The 19,977-nt window shown below is 46.3% G+C and overlaps 1 protein-coding gene across 3 annotated transcripts in view; it reads left to right on the plus strand.

Annotated features, from left to right (window-relative positions):
* pex14 (peroxisomal biogenesis factor 14) overlaps nucleotides 1-19,977 on the plus strand; it is a 59,855-nt gene that overhangs the window by 24,245 nt on the left and 15,633 nt on the right. For 2 of the 3 annotated variants that reach the window (XM_062541700.1, XM_062541699.1), the window contains exons 3-6: nucleotides 2,658-2,742; nucleotides 11,785-11,916; nucleotides 15,363-15,448; nucleotides 19,428-19,530. In XM_062541700.1, the coding sequence (XP_062397684.1) occupies nucleotides 2,658-2,742; nucleotides 11,785-11,916; nucleotides 15,363-15,448; nucleotides 19,428-19,530 (406 nt within the window). The remainder of the gene's footprint in view (nucleotides 1-2,657; nucleotides 2,743-11,784; nucleotides 11,917-15,362; nucleotides 15,449-19,427; nucleotides 19,531-19,977) is intronic. The other variant, XM_062541701.1, reaches the window with a different exon arrangement.

Consider the following 19,977-nt stretch of genomic DNA (forward strand, 5'->3'; position numbering starts at 1 on the left):
TAACAGTCATCGTATTTGTAAAGATTATCGGTTAGGACCCGGGAGCACTTTCAGTGCATTAGAAATTTTAGCCTTACAAGAAACATTAGAAAATAATGGTTGATTAACAAAGAGGTATTTACTGGTATTCAGCAAGGCAACATACACCAACCTCTTTAATTTAAGTTGATATTTAGCCTGTCAAACCAAATGTGCCTTGTACTGACATATAGTGATGCAGCCCTCTCCTTTAAAAGCTCCACCTTACGCTACAAGGGGTTGATCTATAAGTCAATAACTGGATAAGACTAAAATCTGGGCAATGTGGTTATAATTGATTGAGATGTCTGGGTGGAACTTGGGGAAAGCAGGCTATGTCATCTGCAAAGAAAAGCACTTTTGTGCTCCCTGAAGATCAGAGGCAACCCTGAAAAATAAATGGACACTGCTCCATCTGTCTAGGATTTAATGTTTTGTAGAAGTGTTTTTAATACTTGATAGCTCTCAAGTATTGATTGCCTTTTTAATCTATTTTTTTTCTCTCCAAATTTCTGGCTGGCTATTTATCATATTTATTGAATAGTTGTGTGATTTAAAATGCTGATTATTTAATATTAGTCCTTTTTATAGCTTCAATATAGAAACATCAAACTGGTCTTTATCACATTACTGAATATTGACGCTTATCGTTTAACCATCGTTCAACCATCTAAACATGTATTTGTATAAGCAATCCCAAGCATCTCAATGCAAGTTCTGTAGGTTTATATCTATATATTATATATCTATATATTTGTGCTTCTTGAATGGTTCTCACAGAGTGCTGTTTTCCATTACTCTTATCAGAATGATTCCACATGCTTGAAGCTCCCTCAAAGCAGCATCATTCTTTTTGAAACAGATAGTGGAGGTCTGCTGTTTTTTTTTTACTGTAACTGACTCTCCTCAAACATCCGCCAGCAAAACTGGTGGGGTGGGGTGGGGGGGGGGGGTTCGCCAGGCAAGCGCTCTCATCTGCTTGTCACAATGAAGGTTCCGGGTGACTGGGCTTAATGTGCCTTCAGCATATAGAGATCCAGGAATTTCCACACCCCTTGTGTAACCCTTATGCACTTCAAAGGTCACCGTAATGTCATGGTGACACCCGAACGCAGTGGCCTCAGATGTATTGAGTGTTTTGTGTTGCGTGCGAGCCTGTGTGTGTGTGTGTTGGTTTGATATTCATTAAGGGGAGGGCCATATCAGGCATATGAATTGAATAATTTTAATAAGGTTAACACATGGTTATGTCTCTTTTGGCTTTGCCATGTGACAGATCCTTTTATTTTTTCAGACTGCAGTAAACTTTGACCCCTCCTACCTCCAATGCATTCTGCAAAAGCCTTCGGAAATCCTCCTTCTCTTCCCTAAACTGATGGGTATATCTTTATCATGGATTTTGATGGCAAAACCATGTCCCCTAACCCACTTTGTCTTGATTTGCTGCCGAAGAATTATGTGGCCCTTCAGCCCCCTTCACTCTGTCTCTCTATTATATATTCCCCTCAGCCGATTTTCAAAATGCAATTCTTTTGGATTGAAACAGGTCCTTAGTATATGCAATGCATTACCCAAAATGAATTACCAGAGACAGTGCGCTCAATCACTTTCTTTCTTGCTTTCTCTCTTTCTTTCTTTATGTCTTTCTTTTTTGAGGGGGGGGGGGCAGCGGTTAAAGAAAAGAACAGTAATCAAAACCTTTCAACCTATTAGAGGGATGACTTTTACAATTGAATCACGGGAACCACAGGTGCGATAACGACGCATCTTAGTGCCAGCGGGCCCTGAGTGTGCGTTTTCTTTCCCCCGCCCGGGCCTGCCAGATGTTATTTCATGTTTATCTCAATTTTAAAAGCACCACTTCAAGACACCCCTCCCCTGTTAGACCCTCTTCAAGCTCAACTTTTAACGGTATTTCGAGGTCGGGGGTGTTTCTCGTTTTATTTTTGCCCCCCCCCTCCCTTCTTAATTTGTAGAAAAGTGTGTTTTAAGTGGCAAATTAAGGTGGACCTCGAAGGAAAACATGGCTGAATCGATGAACGCCAGGCACTTACAACTACACGTGTTCTGACCATATTTAATTTCCTGCTGCATTATTACTTAGTCATTACGTAGTGCAAGACTCAGTGATTTGATCATAATGCATTTTCGTCCTTTAGACTGGCCGGGGCTGTTTTTTTTGTTTTTTTCTTTTTCTTTTCCAGGCAGGTATTCTGTGGCTATTAGATCCAGACGGCCACGTCTGCATTAAGTATGGATTTTCACCCCGCGCTCACTTAAGATTTGGAGTTTGTCTTAAAGAGGATAATGGCAAATTAAACTCCATCCTCCATTTGTTCAGCAAACCTTGATGGGCTAATTTTATAACTGCTGATTCGCACATTCACCAGATTTATCTCTAAAGTGGCTAGGTGGTCGGCTCTCTCTCCCTATTCAACGCGCTGAAGGAACTTTTTTCAGTGGGCTCCAAGCAATCAAATCAGCTAATGTACTTGTGTTTTATAAGAGAGAGTGTGGCTTATTTTATGACATGTGAGACAGACGTTCCCATTAATTGCTTCTGAGTGCAGTGTGTGAATACGTTTTTGCGGGGGGAAAAAAGTCTGTTAAATAGCCTTGTGTTTCTCTGTCTTCCACAGATTGCAACAGCAGTTAAATTTTTGCAGAACCAGAAAGTTCGTCAGAGTCCCTTGGCCACCCGAAAAGCATTCTTGAAGAAGAAAGGTGAGATTCAATGTTGCGATATCTGATGGTGTTAGACAAACGGCAGTTTGTTGTGGGTTTTATTATCTCTGAGGCTTGATCATTGCCAAATACAGGCTGTTTTCACAGTGCGCCTCTTTCTGCACGCCACTCTTCTGCAAACTCCACTTTCATCGTTCCCTCTCTTTTGAGCCACTCGGCTTCATGTCTGTGTTCGTGTCTAGTCCAACGGCCTCACACACACACTCACACCCTCACCCTCTGTGGCACTACTCTTGTTTTGAGAGAGACATATAGGCAACATCAACAGATTCGCCTTGAATGTTCATCTGATGAGGTCATTTGCTTGCAGGGGTCAGAGGTCGAGCTTCTGGTTGCGTGCCCTGGGGGGGTCAGGTACAGGTCGATTTGGCCGCAGAGAGAGAGCCCGATCCCTGCTCCGATGGATAAATGACCCACCAGTTGGGACGCTTCTTTGGCAAACAGAAAATTAATATTGACAAACCTTGCTTGCACTTTCGCTGGAACTGTCAATTATGGTACCTCCCAGCATTTTAAGGCTTTTACTTAATTTAGCTGTTATCATAAATATAGCAGGGCGTGCTGCGGAGAGTGAAGCTGTATCGACCAGATGACTCCTTTGCTGTGATCATAAATATTTTGTCTTAAAATATCTGCGCGCCAGACTGTCAGTGGCTGCGCTTTATAAATAGTGAACCACATCTAACCGGAAAATTGTCTAGTTATTTCAGATGAGTAAATATATTTCATGCCCCGCATCTTTACCATGGCGAGTCTTTTTCCATTCGGCGCTGCAAGGGTCAGATATTTAACATTGGCTTCCATCAAAATGCAAATTTCCATGCTTTTGCAACCCACGCCACTCTAATCATTTGTTATGATTAGACTATTTGTAATCCATTAAGTCCAATGAGCTCCTCTTCAAAGAGTGGAGTCCTCCAGTTTCCAAATTGGCCTCCTTCTCCATGCTCAGGTTCGACATGGATCTGGGTGTCGTCTCAATGTGGGGGATGTTTGTTTTAAACTCGCTTGGTTTCCAGCCCGGGCCTCTCCTGTACTTCTACTCTCGCACAGACACACTGTTGAATATGAGAATCATATTTTCTCTTCTTTTTCCCCCTGATCCTTTTGCTGTAACAGTTGTATACGACTGGGACTAATTAATTGCAAAAAGGCTCGGGGACTCGGGCCTCGGGCATTGCGGCAGTGGCCTTGTGAAAAGTGAGCCTAAAAGCTCCATGATCAGTGGAGGAAACCAGAGACGAAATCTATTGTTGCCGGCTGCTATCATTCACGTGAGTGGTGTATTATGACTCCCCATATCTTTTGAAAATTTCCCCCCTGATCGGCGTCTCTCATTAGCTGCAATTCTTGCTTTATTTATAATTCAGGGCTGCGTTTGCCCACGTTGAATATGTAATAGGTTTACATGAAACGATGGTCTTTAGGTTTCCTGTAGCCTAAGTGTTTTCCGTTAACGTCGTATTCTGTTACAAACATTATCAGGTTATATGTATGTTAAAAAACAAAAGGATGCATGAAAAATCGTTCCAAAATGTTTTCCTCCGAGGGCTCTATTAGCGCATTAAATATTTATATGCCAGCATGCTGCCACATTTTAATAGGTCAATTTCCCCAGTCAAGTGGGTTCAAAGGCAGCATATGGGAGCATCTGTACAAACTGAGGGCAGGGGAAGAAGCATAACAAACACAAACAGCACAAAGGTGCGTCTCCCTAGACTGGTGCCTGCTCAACAGTCCTCAAATGTGGGAATTGAATGTTTACCCTATTATTTCCATTATTATTTCCATCAGTGCCATGCGGTCGTGCTGGTATTAGACGGATGCGCGGCGATGTCTAAATGACAATATTTTATGCAGGTAATACCGCTGGTTAAGTCACTATATATGCCAAGTCAAGTGCTGAAAGTGATTACAGCATAATGTAAATGTCTTGGATTTTGATAATTTCAGTGGTGTTTCAGTTTATATTCTACCCTTCTTGCTAAGAGCGTGTCTGAAATAGTTTTTTTCTCGGTTGCTAGCAGTGCAATTTAGTCTGCGGCAATAAAATCCACAGACACTTATTTCTGGCGACTTCATCGGGATCTGACAGCTTTTATTGTGAGATTAGAGAGAAATGCATCACAGTTTCATTTTAAAAACTCACTTAGATCTGAATATATGGCCGGGACAGACATGATTGAGAAGCGCTGTGCACCCAGGACCATCAAAACAATGTCACCCCTGGGGCGTTAGAGAAGCGTCAATAGATCTATAGGTTTTGAAGGGTGAGGCACATTCTATTGCCATTCCAATTTGGTGTTGTGAGCAGTGGTGTTTTTGTAATTTATTTTTTTTATATATATGGACATTTGGAGATCTTCGAATGAGGGCACACTTTCCGGGTCACTAGCCTTTTAATTACCGAACCTTGTAACCGTGAGGTTATTGATACAACTGCGAGCTGATCGCTGTTTACAGCTGCCAGGGGCCGGGGGGAAATTCATTTCAGCTCTTGAAATATCATTTGATTACTTCTATCCATGCCGTCAGTAATTCTGGAAGATGGAGCTTTCCATCCATCGCGCTGCTGACTTTCATGTGACATTCACACTTCTCGGGCCATTCCAGTGAACTATGCCTGCTAGCAGAGAAACGCTGCCAAGAAAGGCACATGGTCAGATCTTTTAGAAGCAGAATTTGTCTGTGTGCTGTTTTTAAGCTTAGGATATATATTTTTAAACTTCTATCATAATGCACTTTTCAATTTACTTAAAACCCTTTTGCAGTTAAAAAAGAAAAAAAAACACTGACTTTAAAAGTAAGTCATAGAGGGCAAAGCCAGTGTTTTGAGAAGAGCAGTGTGTTCTGTTCCCATGCCAGGCAGGCAATAGCAGTGACTCAGTGTCTTGGTCGTGGTCAGAGGCACTGAGCATGCATGTGGGTGGGGGGGTGGGGGGGATGAGGGTGGGTCGGGGGAGGGGGTGCTGAGCTGATGATCTTGTGCCCCAGACAGCTTTGAATAGCCCGGCTGTGCTGTAGGGTGAACGGCCCCATACATTTGCATGTTCTGTGAAAATAGCCTTGTGTCAGCAGAAGGCCACAGCTACAAGAGCCTCACCTTGAACAATGTAATTATGTCACTGTGTTATATCACTTTGTATCACAGCTCGGGCAATTTGAAGGGTAGGCGGGAAACTAATCTTCTAGGCAAAGTGCTGACTAATCTTGAGCCAATTTCACTTTATTAAATCTTGTGTAATTTTTTTCCCTTTAACCAGCGTCACGCAAGCAGTCTATCTCAGCCTCTTCCGACATGTTTTCCTTGCAGACGTTCGAATGAGTTAATGTCATTTATTTTAAAGTTGGAATTTAGTTTCATTTTTGGAGAGGTCCATCATTAAAGGCATGCCTTAAATACAGTACCAAGACACGACAGCTTGATGATTATGAGGTGACCTTTAATTTTCCCTGTTTATGGCTAATACCCCTTAATTAAGTTTAGGGTTAGGCCAAGGTCACTGTAATCAAAATTAAGTACAAAATGAACCATGGAACTGTTTCTGTCTTGTTCATATTCCTCTTGCTGCGTGAATTATTTTTTGAAAAATAAGTTTTATATGGCCACATCAAGTTACTAAAGCTGGGTAGAGCATATGGTTTTCAAAAGTCAGACTTGCTACATTCAACCTTAAATCTGGATTTCTTAGGCTGATGTCATGTCTTTAACTGAACCATGCTATAAATTATAAATGATGTATTTACAAATGTCTCTGACCATTACAGGCGATGGGGAGGATGTCTCTGGTTTTTGTTTTGTTTGTCCTCTTTCAGCATATGCTTGTGCATAATGGAACATGCTACTGAAAGCTACACATGCCCCCACAGATGTACAAGTTGTGTCATTATTCTCTTTGTAAAAACCACTGCTCTCGGCTCTCTGCATGGTGACCCCCGGAGCACCCTTGCAATCACACCCCAAAGCAATCACAACGGCCAGCCCCCTCCGCCCCAATCACCGCCACCCATAACACCCCCCCCACACACACACACACCCCCCCTTCACAGAGTCACTGGCCCAAATATACTGTCTATCTTAATTTCTAATTCGCTTTAATGTCATATTTATGTAAATATTTCCTGATTTTACTCAGCTTTAACCGCCAGAAATGTCAAAGCTCACATAAAATAAAACAATACCATCTCCTGGTGGAGAGGAATTTAAATTGGATTCCTCCGATAGCCAGAGAAGAGGCTGGGTTGGTGGTGGTGGTGGGGGGGTGTTGTCCGTGTATGTGTATGTGCGCGCGCGTGTGTGTGTGTGTTTGTGAATGTGGGTTGGGGTGTGGGAAGGAGCTGATGAAGAGGAAAATGGGCTGCACTTTGATTACATGTTGCCGATTCCTTACACAATAATCTCTCTCTGCAGATATTATTATTTACACGCACTATTCCGCTCCAATCTGCTGTGGAGGATGCCTCTCCTGTCCGTTTTGTCCTACGCCGCTTCCTTCAAGGGGATGCGTGATTGGTTTCGATACGCACGCGCCAAATATGTGCTAATGTTATGTAAACGGATAATTTCACACCATGAATTGACAATTACCTTTTTTCCTCTGCCTTTCCGCACACTTTGCCGTTTGCATTGCTTTGATTAGGAGACCGTCCTGCTGTCACTGTGAAATGATGTCTCAAAACAAGAACTTTCATTTGTGGCGTCTCGCGCGCAAGTACATGTTTTGCATGCAGCCGGCATCGCATGTGACCTGGGTGTAGGTCGCACTCATTGTTGTCCGCGGTTTGTCAGCCGGTTGTCCATGTATTCGGGAAGCCGTTCCATTTCATATCACAACTTCATACTCGACACAGAAAAAAAACACTTCTGGCCTCGTTTCGGTAGTAGATAAGTGCTGCTTTAGCCTTCTGGCCGTAAAAAGGGGCCTGAAGCTGATTTCGGGCCTGAGCCCCAAATCTGATATTGTTGACCTGTATGTGGGGTGTGGAACTCATGACCCGTCCAGTCCTCGTCCTGACCCTCCTCTGTTCGATGCTCAGTGGTGATGGAAGGCCATCAGGGACAGAGAGGTGCTGTCGGCCGAACACCACACTCATGGTATGAAGGTAAGGGTATGGTTCATCATCCCTGATATTAATGGGCTGATGTTTGCAAGGGAGGTTATTTGACTCACCTCTCGGACAAAAATGGCAATGACCAAGGCCTGCCGCGGAAGGCGAAGGGATTGATGTGGTTATAAATTACTCCACGGCGCCACCTAGCCCCGGCTCTCTGCCCACTTTGTCATCAACGGGAAGGCGATAAAGCAGGGAAATGAGAGCAGAGTCCGCTTTTTTTTTAATACATAAATGAATAAGCTATGAGAGTGGTCATTATTTAGGGCAAGCAATTGTGCGGCGGCCCCCCCACACACACACCTTTCCCGGGGACACAATCCTGACATGCGAAATCTCGCCATGCGAACGGCCGCCTGAGAAACGGGCCAAAGTTGCATTTCAGCCGCCCCATAACCCATTGACCTCCATCTATTTATGACCCCTGACATTATTATTATATTATATTTCCCCCCCCCCAACCCATGATTTCATATTCAAAATGTAAGTAATTTTCACTCAAGGACAACTTAATAATTCAGTCCTTGTAGGACAGTAAAACAGCATTCACCTTTTAGCACCCAAAATATTTTAGTAAGCAATTTTATAATTGGTTGTTCGAGCTTGTTCTTAACCCATAAAGTTCAGAAGTGCCAGAATTGGAGAAATGCCGTTTTTTTACGGCTGACCGTGTCGCCTCCTTGCCTTATAGGGGCGAGGGGAAGTGAAAGAGGGAGGGGAAAAAAAGAAAACAGCGGAGAAGAAGGTCTTCGAAAATAGAGCTGTAAATAACGCGAGGAGCAATGGGTTTTCCTTTAAATAAATACCGATCAGGTTTATGTTGAAAGACAATAGAAAACGTAGCCCAGATATGCAGTTTACAGTATTTATAGCTGTAATATCGAGGTGCCACCACCGTAATTTCATGCCCCAATGAGAATGGCAAGGTCAAAGCAAATGCTTGGGCTGAGCATCTGCTAATACGGTGACTCATAAACAGGCTGTGCGTGTATCAGGTGCACCAAATAATGCAGTATAATGAAATACAGAATAGCTTTCCATTATTGTTCTTCTTTTTTTTTTTTTACAGTGTCGTCATTAGGTATAATTTATGTCTGAAGCTGGAAGGGTGGGGGGGAATCATCCTTTAGCGGGTCGATCTGAAATAGGGGTCTGAAGGGTCACTCCACAGGTTTGAAAACCGTAATAAATTTCAGGTTTTTCTTTCACGATGGCCGTTTTTTCCTTTAATATGTAAAACTTGGGGTTCACCTCATGGTCTTTGTTGTTTCCAAATGCATCTCAAAAGAGCCTTTCATTTTCGACACCCTGTTGTCTTAATAAAAGAGATCAGAGCAAAAGAAATGGCTGAGTGAGCTTAAATTTGACAAGACAAAAACACATTTTTTAATGAATCTGCATGCATCAAATTTGTTTCATCTACAGAAAAAGCCTTTGGTAGCTGTGCACAGCATACATCTAAATACACAACGTGAGCACACATTTTCTTTTGTTAATGCACTTCAAGAAAACAAGGTTCAGGAGAAAAAAAAGAAAGAAAAAAAGCCCAAGCCTCTCACATTGCAAGGTGAAAGTAGGAAATGTGACGTTCCCAGGGGTATGTTTGCTATGTGGTAAGAGCGGAGGAGCATCCATGTCTCACTCAATACTCTGCCACCACCAAGTCTACTGTGGTCAGATGAATGGATGGGTCCAGGGACACGTTATTGCTTATTGGACAGCGAGTGGAGACCGACTGCGCCAGCTCAGCACTCGGACGCGCCTGGTTCCTGGCACCCTTGACTGCCATGCAAGACCGGCTGGCCAATATTTGCCCTAAATTATTCAACAATTTTCATGGCCATTTTAGTCCCCGAGAGGCCTCCAGGTTGGTGTGCAACCGTAAAACGGATTTTTTTTTCTTTTTCTTTTTTCCTTCCCCTCTTATAAAAAGACCCTCCTTGTGGCTTTGACCTTAACCTCAGGATTTTCTGCCAGAGTGATAAAAGTGACTAAATGCTCATTTTAATGAAAATGGTGGCGCTGTATAAATTACATTAACGCCCTTGTGCCGGAGAGCCGAGACACAGCTGAACAGGGAATGACCCCCCCCCCACCCACATCCCCTACCCCCCACCTCTTCAGCCACCACCTTTGCGGAAACACATGCTCTCCCATCTTCACTGCACTCGTTTTAACCCTTGTTCAACCAAGCAAGCGTCGTGTTCCGTCATCATTATCGCCGGCGTCGGCATGTGGTGGAGTTCAACAGTTTGCGTCCCCGAGGACGCGTGCTGATCCGGAAACCCGGTCGTGACGTGCTTCAGGTGTCTGTCTCGTCAGGCTGCGGGCTCAGCCCTCCAATCCCCCCGCTCCCTCCCCAGGGCCGCCTCCGGCCTGCCCAAACACATGGGCAACCGCGCCTGCTCGGTGCCTGATGGGTTTATTTCACCCGGCAGGTGGATGTGTGTGTGTGTGTGTGCGCGTGTGTGTGTGTGATAGAGAGAGAGTGTGTGTGTGAGAGAGAGGGAGAGAGAGAGAGGAGAAACGTCTGTCTTGTCTTTTTTTCCCCTCCTTTTCCCTTTCTTTCTAAACATCTCAATCGGAGCAAATCCTCGCTGCCTTTTTCTCTCCCCCCTGCCTCCCTCGCTGCTAGCGGAGCTTGAGCGAAGCCGGAATTGAATGGGCCGAAAGCCCTTGGGAGCGGCTGTAGTAAACAGCTCTTTCAGCGGGGGCCCTGACAGAGGAGAAATGCGGCATGAAGAGGGAAAGCCCACTCAGTTAGGTGCGGAGCTAAATAAATAAAGACTGAAGTGACAGACCCCCAGCGCTCGCTGGACAAACAGAAGGTCAGGGCAGCAGAATGGATGTCCCCTTGATGTGATGTGTCTTGAACTGGTAGGTTATACGGAGTATTGAAGCCGAATTGAAGTCGGCTGAGCTTGAATGGAAGCCAGCTCGCTCCTAAATAGCTTTGGCGAATGTACTTAATTAATGTGTTGCTTTCTCTCTGAAGTTCCCACTCAGGGTAGATTTTCTTGCCAAGAGTGCCGAAATAGAGCGGTAATAGGGTTTGTTCCCATCACCCATGGATATCATTACTTGTTTACTCACTGATGCCAAATAAGGGGCGAAAAAGACACCAGTGACTGAGTATGCCATTGGAAACATAAAGCCACGTCTTCACACAAAAGGAAATGTTAATATTAGATCCCTCCCCGTTCTCTCATGTTCCAGCAGGGAGCTTCTGAGCAATTTAATCATCCCTAAAATCATTATAAAAAAGATCTGAAGATTAAATTATATTGGCATTTGCAAAATTATGTAATACATTTACATTACAATGAAGAAATTAAAATAATGCATTTTCTCTGGCTAGGGTTTATGAGCGCTCCACCTGGGAAATATAGTGTTGGAGGTGGACTGTCTCAATTCTCCCATCCTGGCCCCATGGAGCAGAGGGCTTCGTACCGGCAGCCCTGTGCCTTAGCAAGAAGTGTGCTTCCTGGATGTCCATGGCCCACATCCTGGCTCATCTTAGGGGCGGTTATTGTGTTGTTACTGTAAGTGTAGGATGTGTGCATAGTGTAAGTTGCTGAGCAAACAAGCCCTGTGTGGGTAACGGCCGTGCTAGACAGCAAATTTCAATCAACCTGCATCCTCATTAAGACAGATGGAGAGAGTAGCGCTAATGCATATAGCATCCTTTGGAGACTCCCTGACACATTCATTTGAAGTGGGGGGGGGGGGGGATTTAAAGATCATTCTTTTTTTTTTCTCAAGCGGTCAATCTTTTGTTTGCCAACTGAAAGCAGTCTTTTCGTCATCAATGTGCTGTGCAACCCGTGCTGATAAAATCAGAAATGTCGTAAAAGTGCCGGGCGTTATCTGATGGCGCTTGTTTTCTTGTTTTTGTCTCTCTCGGCGCAGGTCTGACAGATGAGGAGGTGGAGCAGGCCATCCAGCGTGCCGGCGTCACGGACGAGCCACAGGCCTTGGCCCCCGCCCCCCTGGGGCCCCCCCACCTCATACACCCCTCCCAGCTGGCCCCTATACCACACAGTGAGTGCCCTTCTGCTCAACTCTACTCGCACCGTAACCACTCACCCCTGCACCCCCACTCCCCACGCACACACCCAGTGATTTACTGTGACCGTGGTGAGAGACCAAAGGAGCTGGCCTCCACCAAAGTGCCCGTCCTAATGCTTTAGAACGGGTCATTTTTGCGAGCACCATGAATGGAAGTATGCAAGTGTGCCCATTTAGTTTAGCCCCAAGAACAGACTAAACAGTCTAACCCTGGTTATAATTCACTGCTCCAGTCTGCTCCGCGGTCCTCCCGATTCATCGCCATATTTACAATAAATGCATACCGTTAGTCTCTCCCCTGCCACTTCCTAAAGCTGTGGTTATTGTAACACAGTAACACATAGCTCCGGCACTTGCAAAAGGCCTGTAATTAATTCCGATCCGACTCTATGACAATGTGGGCCATGTGATATCCTGACCACTCCATCACGCTGATCTGCCGCAATCCCGTCTCTCTCTCTCTCTCTGTCTCTCTCTCTCTCCCTCCCTCCCTCCCTCTCGAGGCCACCCAGGAAAGGGCCTGGCCGACCAGTATCTTTATTACCACGGCCGGTTATGAGCCGCTCGGCCGGGCGGCTACTGGCGTCTGATTTACCAATGCAGAATGCAGAAAGTCCGCATAATGCTTAACCCGTATGACAATGATTCCAGATGTATTCCACCCTCATTTATTACTGCACCGTCCTTGACTCCCCGGCATCTCATGTTTTGTAATGAAAGTGATGTTGATGGGATGGCCATGTAGTTAGGCTCCAGCCCGACTATAGTGGGGGGGTTTTATATCAAAACGTCTATAAGAGAAGTGCATAATGAGGTGAGTGCCGCGAGTCTTGTACGGGGGTCAGGCCGAGAAGAGGGGGCCACCTCTCTTTGATGTCCTTGTTACGGGGACGATGCACGGGGACCTGCATCCATCTCTGTCGGAGTAATGGATACTCTGATCTCTATTTTCAACCCGCGGAAGGACAGTAAGGCCTCTTCTGAACCCAATAAATTTGAGAGGAGATTGGAAAACGGGCGGAATGGACTGCTCTAGCCTCACACCGTAAGTGACCAAATAAAAAGCAGTCCCAGAGAGTGGGCGAGATGGGAAGTGGAAGAGAGGGTTGTGGGAGGGGAGGGGTGGCGTTGGACTCGGATGGGCTTTGCTAGGCTGGGTCTAGGGTTGGGGTCGGCCTCCTAGAGTCCAGGGGAATGGCCATCCTCCTCAAGGACTCGGACCCCCTTCCCCCCACCAACGCCTTCTCTCCAAGGCCACTTCAGCAGCAGCAGTAGCAGCTTGTCAACCAGCCATGGATCTGGAAACATTGGCACATCTCAGCTCTAAACTTGCATTAGACCTTAAAGCCGATCATCGTCTTAAACCCTCTTTAGGTCCTGCAGCTTATCCTGGCATTAAGCAGGTGTTATTTTATACAGGTCTGTTTACCTTCCAGCCTGGTGTATGTTTAAGTAATAAAATTGCAGCAAAGCCCACAGTAAAATTTAGGCCCAATTTTAGTCAAATGTCCTGTGAATATGTCAGTCCTCAACCTTTGCATGCCACAGCTCATCCTGTGTTGTACCTGCCCTGCCAAAAACCTGAGGGACAGCTTGAAACGTTGTGCACGAAATGCACTTGTTTACTGTCTGGGCTGGAATGACAGAATCTGATGAGGAACTTGGCATTGGAGTATTTGGGATTTCTTGCCTGAATGTGCTGTGGAAGTGCTAGTGCCCCGAGGCAAGGAACATCACCTGGCCTAACCTCGAACGACGTACAGCGAAGGGAATGACTTCAGAATTTTATTTACGTGTCAAATCGCATGAGTGTCATCAAAAATTTAATCAGCTGCTAAATCGACCGTGGTGACTTGTTTTTTCCTCAAAGCATCAGGGAACACGATTTGCCGTCATGAAAGAAATTACAAAAGAAATCAAAGAGTCAATTTTGCCAAAGTGTACTTGCTCTATTATTGCCACCACCAAAGAAGGTTATGTTTTTCGTTGTGATTTGTTTGTCTAAAGTGGATCCGAATCATGGGGTGTATCCACCAATTATTTCTCTCTTTCTTTAACTTTTGGTGGTCTGAACTATCTGAACGCCCCTCTAGTTTTGGAGTATAGGGAAACCATACATGACATTGCAACATTTCTCACCATTTGCCTAATAATGCACATTGTGCAACAGATCTCTTTGAAATAAGGCATGACTGGTGTCTTTGGAATCTTTTAATTAGTAAGGTTCTCATAGTCAGGAACTAGGTGGCTGTTTATGCACATTTTTTTTCAGTCAAACAGGATATAGCCTTTGACTTGATTTAGCATCATTCACACTTTGTTTCACCGCAATTATTTTGTTTTCCTTGATTCATACTCATAATGTCTGGCTTCCTGGCAGTGACTTATTCAGGTGCAAGGTATGCACAGGTGTTAGGACCTGCTTTGTATCTCGTGCGAGTCCTGTCAGACTGGCTTGTCTCTTAAGCAAATGTCTGCTGTCATTACTTGTCAGTTTATGCTGTGGGAGTTGCTTACTTTTTTATATTGAGGGCAGGTTTGGTTGTTTTCTTTTTTCTCTTTCATTTTTTCTCTCTTTCTTTCTCTCTCTCTCTCTCTTTGCTGGGTAAACCTTCTGTAGAGACCGAGAAAGGGTGAGAGCAGAGGGGGATGTGAGAAGGGTTTGATGTGGTTTGCATTTCCTGGTGTGTACTACGCTGCTAGTGACTTTGCTAAAGTGCAGGCACTCCTCATGACTCGAACCCTCTCCAACTGAACTTTCATTAACACTCGCCAGTGACATCATTACTAGATGAGTGCAAGAAAAGGCATATTTATATAAGAAAAGAAATGGGAGTTTTTTTTTTCGGAGGGGGATTTCCACTGACTAAACTCCCCATGTTGACTCAAACAGACTCGCAGCCTCCTCTCGTAACGTATACAGCAGGTGCAGGTGTAGCCCGAGCCGTGGCTCATACTGTTCACCAAACAGGCATTCTTGTCCCTGGTCTGCAAAACAGCATTTTGCGTCATGAAGGCAAAGCCTGTCATGATTCATTCGACATCTATGACCTATAAACTCAGCCGTTTGGTCGGTTTTGACTAGAAACCTGTTGTTTGTTTTGATAACCAAACCCAAATTAATTCTCCTCTCGCCATTCTCGGAGGACGATTGCGGTCTTGCTCAGTATGGTTTAAAACACAGCTTACTCTATAACATCACAAGCAAAATAAATGTACCATTTGCATTTTTCAATTACCCCCAACACCCCCCAACACTCCCCAGCCCCACCCGCATTTACATTTGCTTCTAGCTGCCGGCGCTTTTAATAACTGCTGCGAGTATGACAACTTGCTTGAGTTGTTGTCATCCTTAAGCAAGAGTAATATGTGGCGTTGTGTGCTCATCTGTTGTTGTTTGTGTCCGTGTCCTCCCACAGGTGCTCCGGGGTACAGGTGGAGAGACTACGGCGCGCTGGCCATCATCATGGCTGGCATGGCCTTTGGCTTCCATCACCTCTACCGGGTAGGTCACCCTTCCCCACTCATTCATCAATGTCTCCCCAGGCCCACGCAAGAGATTGTAACAAGCGAACAGGCTTGTCAGTTTTCAGCAGCTGTGCTCAGTGAGCCTGTTGAGTGTGTGCTTAACACCACTCTAGTTCAGCAGTGTGCTAAGTCTTTGTCCCCCTCGGGGAAAGTTTTTTTTTCCGTTGTGGTAAGCCTGTATGGTGATCACTCTTTGAGTAAGGAGTTTGGCTGTTTACCCCAAAAAATGTGCAGTGAAGATCACCCCCCCCCCTCCCATCTCCTCTAGTTGCTAAGGCTAGTCTGGTGTGCGTCATGGACATGACCTCATCCCAACCTAACTTCTTTTCCTCAATAACCTCCTGATCTTTACTTTATTCCTGCATGTCACCCCCCCCCCCCCTCCCTTTTGAAAAAAAGATGAAAAAAGTGGAAATCGGCTCCGTCAGTGCCCCGACACGTGTCCCTTTGATGTGTGTGTGTGTGTGTGTGTGTGTGTGTGTGTGTGGGTATGTGTGTAAGATGTATTTGTGCTGGGCTGTGCTTTAGTTGGGCCTGGAGGCTGGTGGTGAGCGGAGCGGGCGTGCTGCGCGGGCCTGAGCGGTGGTGTGTGTGCCGGGTGGCGGGGGCCGGTTGCCGAGCGCGCAGGGGCCTGCTTTCCCCACTGACACTAATCCCCACGCCGACCGCAGAGTGGCATGTGGAGTCGATTAGTGCGTTTTATAGGTGGTTCAGAGTGAAGCATATGAACCCCCCCTCACCCCCACCCCTAACCTCCCATCCTGAGATGACCAAATGTGTGTGTATGTGTGTGTGTTTGTGTTGCCCACTTTGGGCATGTGTGTGTGTGTGTGTTCACATGTGTGTGTTTGAGTGTGTGTAAGTGTGTGAGAGCCTGTCGCTGGGCTGCAACACTCCCATGATGTCATGCGCAGCCGAGCGGGCCCCTGGCGCTTTATTTGCCGTTGCCGGCGCGCACGGGCCAGGCTTGGCGTCAGGCTGCGGGGGAGCGTTCGCTCGAAAAAAAACCCGCCGCTCTCGGGCCCACTTCAGTCGCCGCGGTCCGCCGGCCTTCTGCCGCTGCCCGGGCCTGCGGAGGCGTCGTGGCAGGCCGCCCTGACCTGGCCGGGTGGGGGCAGGAGGGGGCAGAGGCAGGAGCGCCAAGGGGCAGGAGTACAAGGGCGCAGAGTGCCCAGTACTGTGCTGTCACCAGCCTGCTGGGAGACGAGATGGTGGAAATGTGACACCATGTGTTCTGATGATGATTTTTGTGTGTGTGTGTGTGTGTGTGTGTGTGTGTGTGTGTGTGTGTGTGTGTGTCTGTGTGTGCAGCGTGCAGCAGGCAAGCCATGAACGACTAAATAAATTATTCTGTTTTGCATCGTTTTTTTCTGTGTGTTCTCTCAGATCTATTTGAAACCCTATTTTTGGCCTGTATCTGCTTGCATTATTTCCTCATATTTCTTTCATATGGCATTCTCATCTCTTTCACATCCTCATCACTCTTGATCTCATCACCAACCCCAGCATCCTCTCTGTCTCTCTCTCTCTCTCTCTCTCTCTCTCTCTCTCTCTCTCTTTCTGGCTCTCTGTGTGTCTCTCTGTCCCCTCTCTCCCTCTCTCACTCTCGTCTCTCTCCCTCTTCCTCTCCCTTTCTGTCTCCCTCTTTCTCTCCCTCTTTCTCTCGCTCTCTTTCTCTCCCTCTCCCTCTCCCTCTCTTTGTCATACTCTCTCTCTCTCTCTCTCTCTCACATCGTCTTTCACACCCTGTCTGTCATTTGCCGTGCCCGTCCTGTTGCCCTGTGCCCGACGCGGTGTGTGGCGCGGTGCCGTCGGGCGCATGCCCACGGTGATACGGGAGGTGGGATTCCCCGGCGTGAACCCACTGCCTGCCATCATGTCACCAGAGCGGGCACCAGGCGCGCCATATGCCCCGCTCGCGCCCCCCTCCCTGCGCCCGCGTGCTTTATTTATGCTATAGGACGCCGTGCCACCGCAGGGCGCGCAGCAGCCAACTTATTAATTACGACGGTGTTGACACTTATTTAATCTTTTTCAACTTAAAAGTGTTTATTACCTCTCCCGGTGTCAACAACGCTGGCTTGGCTGCGAGAAAAGTTGCGCGGGCCAACTGCTCGGCTCCGCTCGGAGAGACGGCTTCCCGCCGGGTTGTTTGTTCCTACTGTCGGACCTGTCTGTCACGGCGTCTCCGCGTTTTGGGTGTTGTCGTGACTCTTTTCACATCTGCTCCTCACACAAGACAAGACAATGAAGAGCCCGGTGAATAACGCTGAAACAACGTTGAAGTGCTTTCTTTTCATGCCCGTGGAAGTTAAAAAAAAACATTGTTGCCATGTTCCAATGCCAATGTCACACCCATCTTTTTTTTTTTTTTTTTTCAAAAGGTGAATATGGCATCTGACGCAAACAGAGCAGGCTGCCTGCGACACTAGCTGATGGGGGCCTCATTAAGCTCGAGTGCATTTTTTTTTTTTTTGCCCTGTCCCTTGTGCCACATTTGGCCAGCAGGGCAAAAAAAAAGAAGGGAAAAAAAAAAAAAAAAACCCAACAGACACTTGGCGATCTCCTGTCTGGAGTTTTTCTTGACACCCACTTTTTAAGTGGCGGGCGACTTTTAAGGAGCAGAAGGTTGGAAGCGACTGCCAAACCTGGCTGCTCAGAGCCGCGCGCATGAAAAGTGCTTGTTGTACAAGGCTTTGCTCTGACAAGCAATTGTCTGCGGAAGGTGACATGTTCTAATGGATCCGCCAGCCCGTGGGCAGAAAGGCCTAATGAAGTTGAACCCGGAGTCACGCCCCATTGCTTAATTCCTGGCCTGGATGTCAACTATTGAGTCAAATTGCACCGAATGAAGTGAGAAAACCACAAGACTTTCCACCCAGAGTTGAGCGGAGGAGAGGAGGGGAGGAGGAGGGGGGGATATCGGGTGGGCACCAGACGTGGACTTGTTCAGAATTCTTCCTCACAGTTTAATAACATTCAGCGGCATTTCTCACACGAGAAGTAAACACTGCAAACATCTCAGCTATTCGGAGTATATAGAATGCACGTCACCACAATTTTTGTTATCTCACGGAAGTTGAATTTCTGGGAAGATGTGTTCTTTCTTAGTAGCCACACTTCCTCCTCACTCCTTTGAACTATGCGCTGTTTGAATCCCCTCAGATGAAGTAGGCCCACTGCGGCAGGCTCTCTCTATTCTGGGTTATGTTCCAAGAGAATAGGATTACAAACATTAGGACTGGCTCTCAATCATTGCTGTTGCACAAGTAACACAACACATATCCACACACACACACACACACACACAATACAGTCTCACACAAACATTCTGTCACTTCAAATCGTTGTTAGACTGACCATGACCAGCATTGCATGTGTCAGATTTAGATTTTGCCTTAAAACCTGCACGACAGCTCCACAGTGAAGCCAAGTTCTGGTGGTTTCTCCTTCTCATATTCACTTTCAGTTATCCGTTCTCCATCCATCTCTCTGATACTCCGCAGAATAAATACATCACTCAGACTGAATCAGTTTTTCCGGTGAGCCACCGATCTTGTGGAAAGCTCTCTCTCTCTATCTCTCTGTCTCTCTCTATCTCCCTCTCTCTCGGTCTCTCTCTCTCTCTCTCTCTCTTTTCTTTCGCTTTGCTTTCATTTCAAAACTCTGGGGTGAGTTGGTTCCAAACGTGTCGCCCACCTCCTCCATTGTCCCGACTCCATCAGCCCTGTGTGTTGGACGGCGGCGGTGGACGACTGGTCACTCACCCGTCAGCGTCTACCCCTTTGTCCCTTTCACTCGGAGGTTTCAGAGATGACTATCCGTGCCCTCCTCCTCAACCACCCCCCCCCCCCCCCCACCCTCCCTTCCCCGCCACATCCACCCCCCCCCCTCCTCCTCCTCTCCGCGCTGCTTTCTGCGGGAATTGTAATGGTGTGTCATGTCTTTAATTGCAGAAGTACATCCTTCCCCTCATTATGGGCAGCCGCGAGGACAAGAAGCATCTGCAGCGCATGGAGACCAGCATGGCGGAGATGAGTGGCACGCTGACACAGACAGGTGAAGATTAATATCTTCATCACTTTTCCTCCCCTCCTTAACATTTTCCTTCATTTATCTGTCGCCAAAATCTGCTCACATTTTACAAATGACGCCGCTGTCATTTTGCTTTAATTTGAAATTGGTTGTTTACTGTCAGCTCAGCCTCAATTAATTACGTTTCGCTGAAAAGCTCTTAACCTCAGAATATTAATGAGGGCGAGAGAAATGACAGCATTTCTTTTTTTTTTTTTATCCAACCACCCCCACACCCCCGTAAACTCCATGGCGAGAAAGTTCATTTTAATTTCTGGCATGGAAGTGTGTGTGCGTGTTTGTGTGTGTGTGTATGTGTATGTGCTTGTGTATGTGTGTGTTGGGCATGTTTATGTGTGTGAGTGTGTGTGTATATGTCCATGCTCATAGTGGGTGCGTCGGCGCGCCAAGGGACCGGGATTGTGCTGGTGA

This window comes from Sardina pilchardus, chromosome 7, assembly GCF_963854185.1.
Source record: "Sardina pilchardus chromosome 7, fSarPil1.1, whole genome shotgun sequence".
Taxonomy (NCBI): domain Eukaryota; kingdom Metazoa; phylum Chordata; class Actinopteri; order Clupeiformes; family Clupeidae; genus Sardina; species Sardina pilchardus.